Below are 19,988 nucleotides of genomic sequence, written 5' to 3'. Positions count from 1 at the left end.
TCTCGAATATCATTCATACGGGCTGTTCGCGTTATCGATTATATGTACATGAAATGCGTTTAACGCAATTCGAATACATATATGTATATGGATAGATATATATATATGGATATATATAAATTTTTAAAACATATAATATGTATAATAAATATGTACGCGTATTTTATATTCTCCGAAAAGTCGTAAACGTTACATTCAATGATTTATTGTACACAACACAACACGTATCGCATTTATATACATACGTATAACCACATACGCTACACGTATCTCTACGTACCGTATATATATTCATAAAAATCAAAATATAATTGATACTTGCTTGTGCAATCGAAGAAGAAAAAGCGAAAAAAGACGATTTGAAATAATAAAAAAATATAATTCCACGTGTGTATTCCGTATATGATGTTCGTCCATCGTACGTACGTTTCCATTTTTTTGTTTCCGATCTTCGTACGCCGCAGCGCGGAAGAAAAGAAAAATTTTCAAAAAACGAAAGAAAAGAAATTTGAAAAAAGAAGTAAGAAAAAAATTTTCGTTTCGTTCGAAATTGAACGGTAAAATTAAATCGCTCGAAGATTTTGACGCAATCGAATCAATTATGGTCATCGATAGTGGGAGAGTTTGAAAAAAAAAAAGAGGAGGAATACAAAAAAAAATGGAAAATTGAATATTGAGAAACAATGAGGAAAAAAATCGATACGAAGATCCGGATGAGAATGCGCGATAACGTATAACGATTACATACATATATTGTGTATATAATATATACTTTGGTAATGATACGATAAAAACCAGTGAGAGAGAGAACTCGATTATCTCTTTATACATATATGTATAAATATACGGACACCACATACCGCACGCTTGTGAGCAATAATAATTATTGTAAAGTTGATTTTGCGTGTGTGTGTGTGTGTGTTTGTGTATAAACGTGTGCGATACGAAACAGGGGGTGGGGATCGGGAGCCAAGCTGGCTGCTAATGAAGGGGGCTCGACGCCCGTTGATTTTCTCGTGAAAATAAGAAGAAGAAGAAGAAGATGATGATGAGTAGAAAATAAAATAAAAAAAAAAAAGGAAACTTAAGAATCTACGTACGCACGTTGTACGTATACACACACGCGGATCGGTGTCCGTTCAAGATGGCGGTGGGGGTTAGGCGGTTTATAAGACACTGGAACATCTTCCGTTGGGGCAATAGTCGCAAAAGAGTGGAATCAATAAGTGACCGAAACCAAATTACCAAAGCACGTATACGTCGCGTTCTATCGTTTACACTCAAACTAACTAAAGAAAAAAATAATTAAAATTGAAGCATAATCAATAAACAATTAAATAAAGATGCACGTACTGTAATACAGAGATATACACGAAGTCACTGCACGATCCGCACGCGACGATCGATTGATTAATTGATTAATCGATTGAGTAATTCGTTGGATTTTCTTTTTGATTTTTTTTTTTTCATTATTTCGTCTCATTTTATTTCTTACCCTTCGTTCGTCGACTGATTCGTCGATAGTTGAAATAAAAAGAATAGAGAAAACAATTCATAAGTAAAGAAAATATCAATTAATAAATTGAATCGTTGAAAAATTTCGTTACACATATTTCTCACGCACGTAGACGTTGCGTTTTTTCTCCCTTGATTTTAAAAATTTTGTTTTTTTCTCCGATCATCACGCTGTGAACGAACAATACATCGAATAATTCTGTCGCACGTAAAGCAACGAAAACAAATTATTAAATAAACAAATCGATGAATAAAATTGAAAATTGAATCGACTCGAAAGATTAGAATTCACGTGTACCTGCGGAGGAATAATTTCCGATTGCAATTATCGCCGAAATACTTATCCGTATTTTGAATTGAAAATAAAAAGTAACAATAGTAATTGAAGTAACAGTAATAAACAATTTTATTCGAAAAGAAAAGAGAAGAGAATTTTGTTATTCCGTATACTGTAATACGAAGAAACGATTTTTCAATCTAATGTGAGTATGATATGTGATCATAATTTATTTATATTTGTACATATTTGTATTTATTCATCGGATAATCGTCGATAATTTTCAAATGACACTCATTTTCGATATAAATTGCGAATACAAAAGGAATCATGAAGCGATTTTAATCGTACACTTTTTTTTTTTCAATCATCAAAAATTTATCATTCGATCGACGACTTCGTGTAATTGTAAGTACAAACGTGGGGAAGAGTATGAAAGAGAGAAGAAAAAGGAGATGAGAAAGAATAAAAAATAAAAATAAAACGAAAGAGTATAAATAACTACGTAACGTGCATCGTGTAGAGAAAATATATGCAGATACCAAACGCATACGTATGACTGACCTTAGCAAACGTTCGATTGTTGCTTTTTCAGATAATAATACTAACGATCGAAAGTAAATTTTCATCTCAGTCCTCCCCTTCCTGTAGATTTATTTCTCATCCTCGTTCTCGCCGAACGAACGAAGACGAAAAATGAAAGTAGAAAGTATGTGGAAGAATGAAAAAAAAGGGTTTGCATTAAAACGATGAAAAGAAGAGAAGGAAAGTAAGAAAAAAAATTCCATTAATTAATACAGATCACGTATAATTCGTAGATATATCGAACGTGATTTATTGTTTCCTTGTATCCGTTACCACCCTATCGTATTATTTACTACAATTGCGCGCTCTCCTTTTTTTTCACAACGATCGCGGTATCCGACGCGAACTCCGCGCACACACACACGCACACTGCGTGCAAACGAAACAATTAGGTGCGTTCGAATGTATCATCTCGTGCACACGCGCGCACACGCATAGGTATTCGCGCATAAAGTTTAAATATTATTCAGATAGAGCGTACGGCGTGCGTATCAATTCTCAAGCGCTGGTTTTATTCCGTCACGATTTTATTTATCGTTAAAAACCCTCGGCTCCTAGTCATCGTCATCGATATACATACACACACACCCTATATTCTCATTTACTCGCAGTCGTATTTTATGTGTACATACAAATTATCTTGTCCACATACCCGCGATGACAATTGCTTTTTTTACGACCTGATTTCTGTTACACGAACATATATATATATTTATACTTCCCCCCCCCCCCCCATCGTACGTGTGAGATCACGTACGTACGTACACATGGCTGAAATTTCATGTAATAGGTGGATGAATTTGTTATTGTTTTTCCTTTAGCTTTGAACACTTTCGTTGTATCGTTTTATTTTATTTGATTTATTTTTTTTTTGTTTTTTTTTTTTTATTCATTCTTCCACTCCGACGTTTCCTCCTCTCGATATCGTAATTGTTTTACAATTTCACTGGTGTAAATGTGAAAAATTATTGTCGATTACGTGGGAATGGTTTTTTTCCAAAGCTCGTTTTACAAATTGTCGCGCCACGAGTCGTATGGAAAATTATTAAAATTCCACCTCTGACATCTCAACGCTACGAATAGATTTCTTCTTCTTCTTCTTCTTATTCTTCTTCCCTCCCGTCCCGCCGACCGATTGTTCGTTGCTCTCTTTATATTGTTAATATTGTAATTTTTTTTGTCGTCTTTTTTACCTTTTTTCTCTCTCCTTCTTATTCCAATACGCAAATTTTTACATTCGTTTTCACGGGCGACAATCGCGAGACAGACAGACGTACGGGGTACGGAGGAGAATTTTTTCCGTAGAAACGCGAAAGTGAAAATGAAAAAATGAAAGAAACGATGATTTTTGGACTTACCCCCATCGGATCCCTTCGCAAATTTTTCCCTCACTATCGACGTTTTGCTCGTGTAAGCGCTGGCGTTGGAAACGGCCGCGCACAAGCGTCGAAATTCTCTGAAGGAATCGTCTTTGGTCGTTGTTTTCTTCGGTAGAATTTCTCGCGACGATTCACCGTTGGCGGAAAAATCCGCGCTCGTCGAAGGTCCCGGACGTGCACCTCCTCCGACTTTGGCGGTTGCAGCGGTCGGTTTTCCGACTTTGGACGGCCCCCCCGCCGCTTTGGCCGGAACAGCGACTTTTTTCGGGGGTGAATTTTTCTTGACCTTTTTGAACGGCGCTGAAAACGGGCGAGTTTTTGTCAAGCGTACAGCTCGTTAATTCATCGTCGCGAATCGGTTGGGTATACGCGGCGGGACCGACGCCGGGGTCATTTTTTATTCAAGAACGTGGAACGGCGTTGAAATTTTGCGGTGGTGCCGACCGGATCGCATCATACATTTTGAAATATCGAACGATCCCGCGGCTTCGTTCGATCAATTATTCGGAGCAGTTTGTCCGTCGAAATGCAGGTTCGGATTATTCACGGACACTGCGGTTATGGCCGCGAAACATTCGGGCAACGCGCGTGTACACCCGACCGCCTCGATTCCGGACCGTTTTCTGGACAAATGTTAACGCGCCGCCGCCGCCGCCGGATCGGCCTAAAAAAAATTGTCCAACGAAGGGCGTCCGGGAGCGAGACGACCGTGCGTACGTCCGGTTTCGGGTACGACGGGGAAGAGACGGGGAATTTAGTTGGCCGTAAAGTTGGCCGTGCGACTCACCGGAATTTTCAAAATCTTCCAGCTTGGCGGCGAGCGCTTCTTTCCCCTCGTCGTCCATCGCGTCCCATCCGGACACGTCGTCCTCGGGATCCTCTATTCGCTTGGTGGACGCCCTTTGCTTGGCGAATACGTCGAACATGCAAGACAGATGATGCCACGCTTTCATTTTACCGTCGCCGAAAGGGTTTGTCATCAGCTTGGCTATCCTCACGAGCCCCTGGTCGATCGGACATTTGCATTTCTTGCACTTCGCACGACCCGTCTTCGCCCGCTCTATGGCGAACGGTTTCTCGTTGTCCGCCCCCCGGTCGTCGTCCGACATTTTTTCGCCGCCTTGTTCAGTTTTTCCGTATCGATGAACTGTCCAATTTTTGCCGATTGTCTCCGATCGGATTCCGCGCCAGACTTTTTTTAACGATCTATCAGAGAAATTTCAACAACCGAGTCTCTCCGGCCTGAACCTGAAACAAAAATTGGACGTGTTACGTTCGAAAACTTGATTTTTCTTCACCGATCGAATTTCCATGTCCAAAAATTATTCTCCACGATTTTATACACCCGAAATTTTCTTGCAACTTATTATTTTACCGTGCGTAGGTTGCCGTAATCTACCGGCTTCTTCGGGGTGTAGTAAAAAAATAATCTTCGTTCGAATTTTCTTTTTCTTTTCGATTCTTTTTTCTTTCGGTTTACTCTCTTTCTTTCTCCTCTCTTTTTCAAATCGAACGTCGTATAAATGCGACGTCACGTATACGCGTTAGACATTTAACTGACACGAAATTCTGTAAATATGTATATATATATTTATATTTATTTATATTGTGTATACGTATAATTCTTTTATTCTTTGACGCGACCGTAAGTTCCCTTTTTATTCTCCTTTTTTAATTTTTATCTCGTCGTGCGATTTTTTTTTTTTTTTTTTGCTCTGCCTTTTTTTCCCCCCCGAAATATGCTTGTACATTTAGAGGGCGAAGAGCGAGAGCCGACTGATTGAGAATTCAAGACGAAGTGATCGATCGGACCGTTAAAAATATATATATATGGATAGCTAATAATATTCACCAACATTATCATACATACTATGTATACGTATATTTGCAGGACGAATTTTTACCCAAAACGCCAAAAAAAAAATGAAAAAAAAACAAAACGAAAAGCATAAGAAATTCGATGATCACACACAGTGGATTTTTTAGAATCAATTGTACCCGGTTTTTTTTCTTTTTATTTTTCGTCTTTAAATTTTTCGAATTGCGTTTATTAAGTTATTTCGACGATTGAGAGAGGGGTAAAAAAAAAAAGATTGAAAACGTTTTAGAAATACAAAAAACCTATGATACGCATAAATATAAAATTACAGAAGCTAGTCGTTAATCCTCTCGATATTATAAATGTGCCGAAAGGCATTTATTCGGTCGGACGTTTCGGAAATTGGTTTGAAAAAAAAAGGAAGAGAAAGATACGAAGGAAAAAAAATTGCAAAAAATAAGAGTAATAACTTTATCGTCTGCATTAATTACACAGGTACGTACGTCTCATTTGTACGGGAGTGTAGCGGCGGAGAATGAGAGACAAAAAAAAGAAAGAAAGAAGTCTGCGAATTTTGATTTTACAAATTTTTCTTCGAAAAATCGCGTACGAGAATTGTTGGCAGAATTTTTTTCTCGCGTCTCGATACGCGTAATTCACCATTTTGTCGCACTCTCAAAAATTCAATGTAAGATGACGCATGTTTATATATAGTATACGCACAGCAGATAAGACGTTATCGTTAACGTAGTTTTAGCCCAGTGTCATCTTTGACCAATAAAAGATTATGACCTCTCTTCGAATATCGCCGCGATTGGACGATCGTTGATTGGAGAAGAAAATTCAATCGAAACGCAACGAAAAAAAAAAGGAACAAGAAAAAAAAACTCACATACGAGACCTCAAAGAAATAAGTCGATTAAAAAACTTAAGAAAAAAAAAAAGGAAAAAACAACAACAACAAAATATATTAAGATTCGCGCGCACACTCCGATCTAATTATAGTGGTGATATTATACGTTTTGCGAAACGCTTTGGATAATCCGACCCACACTCCCTTACACCTATACCGCGTTAAATCTCCGAGTTGTAGAGGGTGAGTTTTTCCGAAATCCGTGATTTAAAAATCAAACGAGGCTCCTTCCGTCATCGACTCACCCCCGTACATCTTACCCCCCGTGAAGGGTGTAGTAATTTTTTTTGTTTTTTTCTCCTCGACTCTCCGCCGCCGTCGAGATTTCAGCGAAAAAGCGAATCCGTAGATAATTTTGGGAACGTCTGTACAACGAATTAATCGACTTCCCAAAGTGATCAGTCAAGTCCCGCCGAGATATATGTATGTAGTCACGTGTACGTATATACCTATTTATCCAGATGTAAAGTCCTATATCGGTTATCCCGTGTCAGAGACGAGCTGCAAGAAAACCGCGGTAAGCGAACAAACTTACCGCTGTGTCATTTCGTTCCGTTTGCCTTACCGGCGTCGCGACGCCAGGCGTCTCGGTCTGACCGAACGCTCCGGCTCTACTACTACTACTTGCCAGTCAAACGGGATCGAATCTCTCGGGATCCGAAGGATGCGAAGGAGACAGACAGAGAGAGAGAGGGAAAGAATTTCCCGGTCGACCGGATTTCTATTTTTCCTCAATTTTTATATATTTCCCTCTTTTTTTCCCTTCACCTTATGTAGATTTCTCGATAATATAACGCTATCGCTATGTCGATATCCTTGTATTTTTTTGGCGGACCGAAAATTCTGACGTTCAACGTCTCGACGTTACATTGTGTCCGATATTGGTGATATAATTTTTCAAATTTTACAACGACGAATTTTTCGATCCCACACACAAAGAAATGTTTCGCACAATCGAAATTCCTCGATGACACCTCCAACGTGGGAGGGGGGGGATACAGTTTGACGCCCTTTTCCAACTCGCGTCCCGATTCGAAAATATTCACCTCGGTCGCCCGCGGTACGATAATAACGCCAGGGTCGCAAGCGAATCCTTTTCTTTTCCTTTTTTTTTTTTTCTTTGGTCTTCGATTTTCAAATTTCGCAACTTTTTTTTCTTCTTTCTCAACGAAACCTCGAATCATTGTTAGTTTCGATAAAAGAAAATTGATTTTGTAATTGTAGAAAAAAAAAGAAAAAGGTGAAAAAAAAAATGAACGAAGAGAAAGGAAGAGAGAGAAAACTGTCCATATGGTCGTAGGTTGATTGACCATTCATTAATCGGCGATATGAAACGTACGGATGGGTTTTAATCGCTTTTATTAGCTCTTCTAGTTTTTCTCCTATACGTACGTGTGCAACATTTATTTGCAATCAAAAGTGCGCTTGTATTTACTATACACGTATATGTCCCCCCCTCCTCCGTGTGTATTTATAGCACGTGCGAGTGTACGTGTAGGTTACACATTATGTACTTTCGTTCGCAAATAGTATATTATCTCCAATGAGTCAGCTGCATCGATTACGATAACGCGCGCGATTACAAAGTGTGCGGGGTGAAAAAAAATAATGACGATGAAAAAATGAAATTTTTTCAAAAAAAAAGGGGGAAAGAAAAACTGCAACGAATGGCCCCCGAGCTTTGTTCCGCTCAACGAGAGGGAAACTCGAGATTATACAATTCGCGTTCGGAACGAATCGAAGTATACGCGCGCGTGTGCTGCACTTGTAACGGTTACACGCGTCGCATTTCGTTATTATTTTTTTCCACGCGATGAAGAAAAAAAAAAATCAAAAAATTTTCTCAACACCGCAGCTATTTCTATTTATGCGCGTTTCGAAGGATCGCGACGAATTGGAATTTTTTGTTTTTTTCACCGATCGGCTATTTTTTCTCTCTAATCTATACTATCGTGAACAGAAAATTGAATTATTTGCGCTTTAAAACGCGTAGACGAAATTGACTGGGACCGCGATACGCAACTGCCTCCCCGCAACGCGGACTGCCGGGTGTATCGGGGGGATGTCTTATATACATTTCGATTTTAACCGGGTGCGAAAATTTCTCGTCCCCCGCAGCCCGTGCACCGAGCGGCGAAAATATTCGGTGCGGTTAATAACGCGCACCGCGAATAACGTCGTTTAGAAATTCAGCAAATTTATAAACGTACTACGAAGTGCGCGGCGACAGCTGCGTTACGTTATACTGTACGCACGGTACACATATGCATGTATAAAATTCATCTGCGTATATGTATATACATATGTCTCTCTACACGTATTTGCGGGGTACATGTTTATCGAGGGTCAGAAAATCGCGGGAGGGGTTGAAATTTTTCCAAATTTCGTTCCCTTCGAATTCTTCAAGTTTCGTTTTTCTTTCCTTCTGATCTCGAAAAAGCGCGACGGCCGACGAAAATAAGAGAACAAAAAAAAAAAGTTGAGGAAAATCGAAAAATGGAACGTCGAAACCGAAAAAAAAAAAATTGTTGCATCGGCCGATTCGAGGGTATAAAATGGAGAAAGACGAGGGAACGGTGCGAGGGCTGGAATCGGAGGATGAGTAGAAAGGGGGTGTGGGGAAGCGGGGCGGGGGGGGAGGGGGTGGGGGAGGGAGGAAGAGGAAAACGGGGGATGAAAAAGGAGAGGGAATTTGTTACACCTCCGCTCCACAGGTGGTAGGTGTAAGTTGGGCGAGGGGTTGGAGGTGGTCGGCGTATAATAGCGAGCTCCCTGACAGGGACGGTTCACTCGACAAACCGGCGGAACCGAACGCGAATTTCGACAACGTCGTTCATCGGATTCGGCCGACTAACGGATAACGAAAACAACAGAAAAAAAAAGAAAGAAGGAAACAAGTAGGAGGAATAAAATAGGAAATTAACGAAATTCAAACGCGATAATAATATCGACGAAAATTACGTACCTCTAATTGTAACCGTACGTATCGCGTGTAATAAAATTACTTTACGCGTATCGCGTTGAAAGTTTGAAGAAAAAAATATTAAACAATTAACGGTTAATTAAACGAGTTGATCGAAAAATTAACAGAGAAGATTTTCGTCGATTCGAGTTCATGCGAAAATAGATACGTTGTATAGCGGTATAAAAAAAAAAAGGGGAACCAAAAAAGGTGCACGTGTTTTTTCGATTTCGTTTAAAATTTAAAAGGAAAAAAGAATCGAGAAGGAAACCGTTCGGATAAAAACGCGAGACATACGGGGAAAAGGAGGCATAGAAAACGAAAATATTCTAGTAAGAAATTGAAAAAGGAAATCGGAGAAAAAAAGACGGAGAGAAATTGATCATTTTTATCCTCGATTAACTCTGGATTTTTATTAGATAGAAAAAACTAAAAAAAAAAAAAATATATATAAAAAAGTTTGTAATAAAGAGAAAATATATATATATTTCAACAGACGTGATACACACGTTATATACGAATACATAAAAAAAAACAGAAAAGGTAGGAAAAACGTGAAAATTTTTTTTTTTTTATACAAAAATGATATACTTGTATATGTCCCTTGGTTAACGACGGTTTTATCAAGGAAACTGGATTTTTATTGTTACCGTTATCGTCATTATTTTCATCCATTCTTCTCAGTTTTTTCTATTCATCCGCACACTTTTTGCATCTTTCGAAATCATTAAATTCTCCGCTCGTCCTCCCTCCGTCCCTCTATCTTTTTCTCTTCTTTTCATTACCCAAATCTTACGTGGTACGATTTCAACGGGCTGCGAGTTCAAGATACGTCAAAGTTTTGCGGTACGAAAAAAATAAAAACGAATCGAATAAAATTTGTCAGGGTTGTAGAGTTTGTCCGGAGTAGAGAAGAGGAGAGAAGAAAATAGAAACTCTGATCTCTCCGCGATTAGACGGTAGATGACACATTTTTTTTTTTCGTATACCGATTCTGGGTAGGGGTGCAAGAAAAAAAAAGAAAAAGAGGAAAAGAACCAGGTGATGAAAGTAGCATCTCATACCGATGTACATATAATTGTACATTATGTACACGTGTATGTACAAAGATGATGTTTCGTTCGTTTTTATTTGCTTTTTTTTTTATCACTATGGGCTTCTTTTTATTTTTGACATTATAAAAATCGCCATCCAGTTATATCGAAGGTCGTTTTACTCGATATCGTAATATTACGCGACGTACGCGTACGTATGTATAGATGTGTTCTTATGTACATTGTTTTTCCATCCGCATACTATACGGGGGCCGGTTTATTCAGATTTATGTGGCGCTATTCCGCATATGTGATTTCCACGAGATAATACTACTCTGCCATGTATATTTTTATACACATACGTAGATAAATTCCATGTAATATACGGACGCGGACTGTCATTTTTATATACCTTATAATAATATAGTACATAGCATATATACGTGTACGTGTATATATCAATCTTGCAGAAATGTCGCGACGACGTGGAATCTATACAGGTGAAATAAAAATTCATCTCAGTTTCTTACTACCTTCATTTTCCATTTTATTTCACTCGTATTATTATTATTATTATTGGTGTTATTTATTTTTCTCATTCGGTTTTTCATTTTTGATTTTTCTTTACTCTTAAATCCGGTTGAACTGATTGCTCAAATATTTTCTATCAAATTATGTAGATATATTTAATTTTCGTGGTTTTCAAATCTGATAAAATTTTTGGGAAAATGAGGACGTGAAAATGAAAAAAGGAAGAAAAAAAAAAAAATCGTTGTTTTATACATGATACACGACGTACCTACGTCGCATGCATTGCGTACGGTATGTATGGTATAAATTCTGATCAAATCGCGCGTAACCTGCACTTTGTTGGTTTATAATTTTCGTTGGAATAATTGTTTATAAGCTCCGTGTGGTTCGTATCATTTTATACACGTATAGAGACGCAAGTTGTACGTATTTACTATACATCAAACACACGTATGTGTAACGGAAAACGTGATTGTTGCACCAGATTTATTGTTGTTCATATTTACACACTTGTATACCTATATACGTGTATTCGATTCGTTTGATTTTCTATTCCACTTTTTTTCTCTAAATTTAATTACTTTTAGTTTTCACACGTGATAAGTTCAGGTCGTTTCAAAGTTCCGCGGAATGAAAAATAATCATCGGAACAATAATTGAATCATCGAAAAACTTAGAGAAACGAAAATAGGAATATAATTTTTTTTTCTTCCTCATTCGTTACTCTACGTGGAAATTAGAGATTATTTCGGGATCAAAACTTTACTAACGTGATAATCCGTCGTAGGGAAAAAGTTTTCTGGAATTAAATTATTATTATTATTATCAATACTGTTATGATTGTTACAACCACGTATGTTCGTAAAAATTGCAAAATCGTTGAATCGTTGAAAAAGAGAAAAGGATAAGAAGAAAAAAAAATCAATTCATAACTTATGTTACAAAGATAGAAAAAAAGAAAAAGGAATGGAACAAATTTGACGAACTATTAGCGCGCGGTTTTTTCCTAATTGCTGGTTGTTTTTTTCTCGTTTAATTAAAATGAAAAAAGAAAAGATTAACTTGACGCTAGAAATTGCGGTGAATTATTTAGTAGACGAGTTGAATGAAGTATTTTTTTTTTTTCCGTTCCACCCTCGAACCCTTCTTCGGCCAGCACTTGACTTTTTTAACTCCTCATTTATGACGTTACAAGGACCGTATACTACGAGTACGTGGAGATAGAGAAGAGATTGCGGAGAGAAAGAAAATTTGGAAAAAAAAAAAATTGAAGTAAATAAATTTGTGGTGAAAGATAAAAAAAAAGAGAGGAAAAAATACCGAGAGTGGGATGTGATAAAAAAATTGGTTTTTATTTTAATGTTTTGATGAAAATTTTTTGAAATTTGACACTTTCGAGTCGTTGGTTTTTGCTTTTTATTTTTTTTTACATCGGTTTATCTTTCTTTTTATCATATTTTGTCGAATTATTTTTTTTTTTTTTTTGTACGTGTCAAGCGTCCAATCGCTCTCGTCGCGTCAAACGTCGATTTTTACGTACACGTATCTCTTTTTGACATAATCGATATTTACGTATAAGTATATAATATACTGTACGTGTGTATAAATACTTATATTCGTTGGTGAATAATGTCCGATTTGAATACTAATGGTCGGACGAAGTTTCCTCTTCTTTTTCCGCACCCTCCTCAACAATCAAACGTTTTATCAATCCGGGAGTTACATCCTTTTTTTGGTTCGCCTTTTTTTTTTTCTTTCTCTCGTCCTTTTCGATGTCCTTTTTTCCATCTATTCACGGTATCTCTTTTTCTTCTCTTTACATATGCTTCGACATTCGTCACTCCCACGCCTCGACGTACAAGATTTTTTCTCTCTCGTCATATTATTCTTTCTTATATACCCGTACTGTATTTTATCACATTACATGGGCATGTAAAGAGATTTTGTCGTTCCGAAATTTGTCAAAAAAAATTCGATACCTTTTTTCGATTCTTCCTTTTTCGTTTTATTTTATTTTTTTTCTTTCTTCTAGTTTCATTTCGTTTAGCGACAGTCGTACAGATAGAGTAGAGAGGAATCTGTGGGTCGATTTGGAATACGCGAAAATAAAAATTCAAATTCGAATTGAAATTTTTAATTCTAAATTACGCGATAAATCTATAGTGGTTTTTTTTTTTTTTGTTGCTAATTTTTATCACGTTCCTCAAACGACCTTTCCGTTTCGGTTTTCTCGACTTTTTGCCTCCTCACAATTTAATTTTTCAATTTCTTTGGATCAGTTTTTTGTCTTTTTTTTTCTAACACACGATTCGGCGTTTCATAATTTATATTCTACCTACGAAGTGTTGCAAAATCAAAAATTTTTTTTTCAAAAAAGTAAAAGAAGAGTAAGAGCAACAATTTTCACGCATTTTCAATTGGCGGAAAGACAGTGATAATAAATAATTAATTCCAATTGATTCGTTCCTCTTTATTTTATTTTATTTTTATTTTTTTTTCATTTTTTCATTCGGAATTTCAGCGGCGCAATGGCTGGCACATCTCTCGTCGTTGGCGATACTTTAAGAATCTGGAATACCAGGATTGGAATTTTGACAGTGAGCGTTTTATTACTGTCATGTTTCTCGAAGAGTAACAACGTCATGGCGGATCCGGAACCCGGACCCGCGGCATTTTATACCGACGGACTCACCGCCGATCCGGAGAATATGGTGAGCTTTAACCACCCGACCCAACACCACCCCACCCCACCCACCCTTGTACCCCTCGTACATGTGTAATTTTAACTCAATCTCCGAACTGAATTACGTCGGATTTACCGAATAATATTCCAAAGTCCCGGAATATAGCGCGAATGCGTTTACCACCGCGCACTATGTATCGACGATTTTCCAAAATTTATAGGCCATTGATGTAGAAATTCATATCTTTGAAATCGATTCGTTCGCTCTCTTTATTTTTTCGTTACTACAAATTATACGTAACCTATGTACAAGGTATGTACATCGGACTGTGGGCGGTTCGGAATATATAATAACTTTTTTTTGGTATATACATATAAGTGCGGTTTTGATCCGCGTGAGAATATACTCGAAATTTAACAGAATGTTTGCCGAAAATTCGTCTTTTATTTCACTCGAATATAACGTACATAAATATTTAAAGGGGTGCGTCCGACCCTCTCGTCTCCTTAGTTTTTTTCTTTTCTCCCTCCATTTTCCCCCTCGCCTCGAATTTTTCCGTTTTCGAAACCAGGGGGGAGGGGGGGGGAAGGAAGCGTACGAAGAATCGACGAGGGCTAAAGAAAAGTACAAAATGGTTAATTTCGTTGCTCGAAAAATTCTACAGCACTTGCTGCAGAGATTGAGACAATTGGCGCAACGTGGAAGGGAGATAAACGAACAAGAGCGAGAAATAACGGAGGAGGCTATGGCGATCGAAGGAATTCTGATAGAGGCTAAAGCTGCCGGTCTGGAGGGCGTCGCGGGTATGCCGCATTTCTCCCAGAGGGAATTGTCAGACGAAGAAATCGGCGAACCTCTACCGATCGCGGAAAAATTGGTACGCGCCGCACCCCGTTGGGACAAAAGGGGAAGCTGTGAGTATCCGACGAAATGCGGAGAGGCGAAAATTGGGAATCTTTTTTTGGCCCGGGCGACGACTACTAGTCGGTTTTTTGGTTCAGAATCCGACCTGGGTACGAGATCGATGAGATCGGATTTTTTTCGGAATCTCGATTCGTCGCCGATCGATGCGTCTATTTTTTTCATCGTCAATCGCGCGGGAGTAAATAACACGGTATAATACATAACGCGGATCTGTAATGTACCCGGCAAATGGACCGCGATACGTATCGCGTGTTTACGATCGATCAATCAGGGTAACTTAACTTTTGACTCGATACGATGACGTCGCAATCGAAGATCAATTTGACTCCTTATATACTTATACTTATACTACATGATCTACGTTTTATTTACCTAACAATAATCGCGATGTGGCGCATATTGTGTCGTATAAATATTCATCGCCGCACGAGACCGCGTGACTCTTTTATACAACCTACACACGTTGCTTTAAAACGTATCGTTTGAGAGACCAAAAAAAAAAAATAACTAATTGGAGAAAAAGAATTTACAAAATTTATAACACGCCTAGTTTCTTTTCTTTTTTCTTTTTTTTTTCTCTCCATATTCATTGACTCTGAAATCTTTTTCTATTTATTTATTTATTTTTTTTCAAATTTCCGTTCTTCTCACGAGGACTCTTGGACGATATTTATATCTATATATATATGTTGTACCTACTTAGGTGTTTAATTTGTACCGAGGTTATGAATGCTCAATTTATGCGGAGAGCAAATTCTTAATTAAAACCACGTACTTGCTATACGCCTGTATATTCGCTCGTTTATTACAAAGTACATCCATCACACGACTGTGATATAAAAGAGGTGTACGCCGAACGGTTGGCAAAAAATTGATCGAGAAAAGTTGATATCATTCGTGATTTTGTTAGAAATTTTTCGAATCGGTTGTTCGTTCGTTGCATCGGTTCTTTTTCCTATTTCTCAAGAATTTCTCTTTTTTACGAATTTTCAGATATGGCGCTATGTCACTTTAAAATATGCAACATGGGACGTAAACGACAATTGCAGTAAGTTCTACAATTACAAGGCAGATTGAATAATCGCACCTTTCGCATACGTGTGTTATGTACGTCTGCTGTACATAAGTATGCAGCTGTACGTAATATTCACGTATGCGCGGTAGCGCGCGTTCCTGCTGCAACCCCTGCAACCGTACCAAATCGAAACCAAAAAAACGCATAAAGGAATCGAAAAACCAAAAACCTGAGAAAAAAATTAAAAAAAAAACAAACACCAAACGAATCAATCCCCTTTCTAGATCGTAATTAAATTTGAGAGCAGAAGAAAGAGAAAAAAAAAAAAAAAATACCGACCCTCGCGCAAAACTGAAAATCTTACCCCCAGTTGTTGTATTACATTCTTTTAATTTGAGGCTTTTTTAACTTATTAAAAAAATCAGTATCGTACTTAATTGCGAGGAAAAAAGAAGGAAAGGAAGAAAGATGGACGAAGAGAGAAGAGAGAAAAATTATTCAATATTAGAAATCGATTCAACGACTCGTAATTTTTTCAACACTCTCCTCTCACGGTTAAAAGAACATGCGTGTGAAATGTGCGTTGAAACATCGAGAGAAAAAATGATTCATAAAAATGAAATGAATTGTAACGATATGGTTACACACGAGATGGGGAAGAGTGAGGGAAGAAAAATGACGAAGTATAAGATTGCAAGATGTGAATATTTTGAATCGAAGCAATTTGAAAATTTTCATTATTTTTGGTTTGAATGATTAAAAACGAAGAGAGATAACGAAACGTACCTGATGATGTACCGGGTGTTTGTTAAATTATAATAAGTCGAGATATGTAATAATTTTTACGACGATGGACGGCGAAATTGACGAAAGGAGCGAGGGGGGAGGAAAAAATTTCGAACGAAAAAAACAAAACAATTAAGACAAATAAATAAATAAATTGAAAGTAAAAAACAAAAAAAAATCGAAATTACGTGATGTCTCTCTGTTTATAGATAATATATTATATGAGCATATATTTTATCATTTGTATATACGTATATATATATATACATTATTTTCAAAATTGCTGGAATCAAAAAAAAAAAATTAAAAAAACACAAGAAGTAACCGAAAGAAAACCACGAAATTAAAATCACATTCAAAAAAAATTAATCTGTCGATGTTATTGGCAACAAAAAATAGAGAAACGAGAAAAGAATATATTATAACGTGTTGAGAATTTTTTTTTTCTTTCTTCTTTCTCTTTTCTTAATTATTCAAATTCTTCGAATAATTGATTACAATCGAATCTACACGGTTCTAGTATATGCACCTACACACACATACGTACTATAAGGGTATCTTATTGTTAATTACTCGGTCGGTCCTAATTTTTGGCTGGCTTGGACCGACAATTTGACGATTTTAATTTTTCGGTGTGATGGAAAAAATTCTGTACGACGATACAAAAAAGAAAACAAGAAAAAAAGAGAAAGATTAATGAATGAAATCGATCTTGAAAATGTTACAGAGTATGTATATATATGCGTATATATACATATACATATATATATATATATATATATATATAAATAATTTACTTAAATAAATGAAAAAGAAAGAGAAATAAAATACATGTAAAATTATGTATTTATTCTTTACGTATAGCATATAACTGTAATGGAAGGGTGCAGGGGAAGCCGGGAAAATAATTACGTTTATCTTAAAGAAAACTTACGAAATAATAATGAATAATAATAACGATTGAGTCGTATATGTTGTGCTCAGAGCTCGTAAAGGTAAAAATCAAGAACGAAAAATCCAAAAAATAAAAAAAAAAATAAAATAAAACCATTCAAAAATGGATACAGAACAAACGTACGTAAATATGAAGATATATATAATTATATAGTTTGACTAATTTGGGGTTGACGAAAGTAACGGAAGAAAACTATAACGAAAAAAGAATGAGAGAAAATCAAAAGAAAAAAGCGACAAAAAAAAAATAACTAAAATATCATGTAGAATTGGGTTAGAGAATATAATAAATATATACATGCATGCAAATTCATTCTGTGTTTTGAAATTATTTATTAGAGAAAAGAGAAAAAGAAATGACATGAAAATAATAGGAACGCAAAGATAGAAAATGAAATTCGTTTCTCAGGGATGCGTGAAAGTGAAAGAGAGAAAGAGAGCGATAGAGCGAAATAAATTATTATCTATTATTATCGTCAAAGTTGTGCTTGATTAAAAATGTACAGTTTTTTTTTTTTTTTTAATTCCTTCTCTTTTTTTTTTTGGCTATCATTTTTATTCCCGTATACAATTCGGTATCGTCCGAGCATACAAATGATTGAAAATCGCATAAACGTTTACAAGTGAAAGAGCAATTGAAGAATAGTCGATATTTCAACGTTATGTAATTGTATTTGGCGAAGGTTTTTTTTCTCTCCTCATCTCCCTTACACTAAATAGATACTTAAAACTCAATCAGTATGAGTGACCGTCTGCACCCTTCTCTCTATATTAATTATCTATAATAATTATCATTGTTACTGTTATTATTATTATTATTATTGTTATTGTTATTATTATTATTTATACATGTATTCATGTTACACTGCATACATTTCGTTTCAATTAATGACGCTTAATTTATTCAGACGAATGTTTTTTTTTTTTAAATATTTTTTTATTCAATTCCATTTTGACAAATGTTCGTTTTTATTTATTATTATGATCTTTATTATTATTGTTATTGTTGTTATATACTCTTGCGTAAATGTTGTAGAATTTAGTCTGGATAAGTTCAGGAGAATTTTTCTTGTATTTTTTTTTTTAAACACGTCTTGTACCTGTTGAAAATTTTTCAGAATTTACGTTCATAATTATCGCCGTCAATCGATTGATCTTCTTGCGTTATATTGTATAGAAAGGTACCACTTTCTTATCTATCGCATCCTATTACCTCAAAAACAAAAAGAAAAAAAAAACTATATATATATGTGTATATTATATTTAATTATTATAAATATAATTTCATATATCTGTTGCTACCGACCTAAAAATATGTATAAAATATATTTCACAATAAATATTATTTAATGACTAATGAAAATTCTGGGGTAAAAAAGTATAAACCAAGAAATATCGATTGGTCAGATCTTTGTTAATTTATATCTTCGGCGTTCGATGTATGGAATAATTAAGAATAGTTTATTCATTTATTTTTTCTCTCTGTGGTAAAGGAGAAAAATAGGAAATGACAAGTTGTTGTAATTTGTTAATTTGAAATAAATTAAACAATCCCTTCGGTGCTGCATTCTGACAGATGTTCGATAAACTATTTGTATAAAATTCGTAGCGACCGATAGGTAAGAAAGTGGAGTAATTTTAAGAAGAAACGAAAATCTTATCCCTGATTCAATTGATCAGTACGATGGATGAAATTCCATATTTCGTATGATTTATTTTCAGGAAAAGAAAAAAAATAGAAACATTTTTTTTTTTTTTTTTCTCGAGAGATTTCACCAATCACCCACTTTTACTTCGGTCAAAAGTAAGTGAACATAACCTAAAATCAAACTTGACTCTTGAATCAATATTATTTTAACGACTCACCCTTGATTATAATTTTTTTCCAGAAAATAACCAACGACCCCTCTTTCCGCGGGTATTTCTTACGGATTTTTAATCGACGAATGAAAACCTTCGGTAATTTATATTATATATTGTTTTTTAAACCAACACAAACTGCACGTCAACAACACAGGATGTTCTGTTAGGTACAAAGGTGCACGTGAAAAATACCATTCGTTGATAGAACGGAGGTGCGACTTATCGACCAACGACATCCTCGCAAGGGGATGATTTTCCGAGGGGTTGAACTCCGTCGGTACGAAGAAAATTGGACTCGAAAAGAAGCCAAAGATTCGGAGATTTTTTTACCCACGGTCGCCCGGGAATGTCGATCGAATTTTCTGCTCCCCCTTCGCCGAGTAGGTAACGTTGACGAATATCAAATCATCCCCTATTGTTAGCTTCGCACATTCGGCGTTCCAACGAACTTTGAATTTTCTTCTCTCATTCATTTTTCACGCATACGGAAAATCGATCGAGTCCGACCGATCGAAGACGTCGTGTGCAGCGGGAAATATTTAAACGCATAAGAAATTACCACCCTCCCCCCCCCACCCCTGGAAAATACGAAGCGGTCGGACTCTCTCCACCCGACGATGTTCCGACAAGGTCAAGAATCGTCGGTGATTGACGGTTCATCCCGAACTTATCGGTTTTTCCGAACGGACGATTTTCATCGTCGAGGGAAACTCGTCGAGGGAAGCAAAAACGAAAACAAAAAAATTC

At 36.3% G+C, this 19,988-nt stretch overlaps 2 protein-coding genes across 5 annotated transcripts in view; one reads left to right on the top strand and one right to left on the bottom strand.

The window, feature by feature from the left end:
* The window catches only part of LOC105693293, a 63,678-nt gene extending 45,991 nt beyond the window's left edge, over nucleotides 1-17,687 (top strand). The window contains exons 1-4 of one of the 2 annotated variants that reach the window (XM_025746485.2): nucleotides 1,209-1,997; nucleotides 13,537-13,726; nucleotides 14,364-14,613; nucleotides 15,617-17,687. In XM_025746485.2, the coding sequence (XP_025602270.2) occupies nucleotides 13,544-13,726; nucleotides 14,364-14,613; nucleotides 15,617-15,675 (492 nt within the window). In that variant the 5' untranslated portion in view covers nucleotides 1,209-1,997; nucleotides 13,537-13,543 and the 3' untranslated portion in view covers nucleotides 15,676-17,687. Of the gene's footprint in view, nucleotides 1-1,208; nucleotides 1,998-13,536; nucleotides 13,727-14,363; nucleotides 14,614-15,616 lie in introns of those variants that run through there. The other variant, XM_048659440.1, reaches the window with a different exon arrangement.
* The window catches only part of LOC105693254 (DNA ligase 3), a 37,042-nt gene extending 17,642 nt beyond the window's left edge, over nucleotides 1-19,400 (bottom strand). For 2 of the 3 annotated variants that reach the window (XM_025746483.2, XM_025746484.2), the window contains exons 1-3: nucleotides 19,245-19,400; nucleotides 4,544-5,004; nucleotides 3,736-4,056 (exon numbers count right to left, since the gene is read on the bottom strand). In XM_025746483.2, coding sequence (XP_025602268.2) covers nucleotides 3,736-4,056; nucleotides 4,544-4,865 — 643 coding nt within the window. In that variant the 5' untranslated portion in view covers nucleotides 4,866-5,004; nucleotides 19,245-19,400. Of the gene's footprint in view, nucleotides 1-3,735; nucleotides 4,057-4,543; nucleotides 5,005-19,244 lie in introns of those variants that run through there. The other variant, XM_048659428.1, reaches the window with a different exon arrangement.
* Between the last annotated feature and the right edge of the window lie 588 nt (nucleotides 19,401-19,988).

The sequence above is a fragment of the Athalia rosae genome, chromosome 8 (genome assembly GCF_917208135.1).
Source record: "Athalia rosae chromosome 8, iyAthRosa1.1, whole genome shotgun sequence".
Lineage (NCBI taxonomy): Eukaryota > Metazoa > Arthropoda > Insecta > Hymenoptera > Athaliidae > Athalia > Athalia rosae.
The sequence above is the reverse complement of the archived record's forward strand: the minus strand, read 5'-3'. Positions and strand labels throughout refer to the sequence as shown.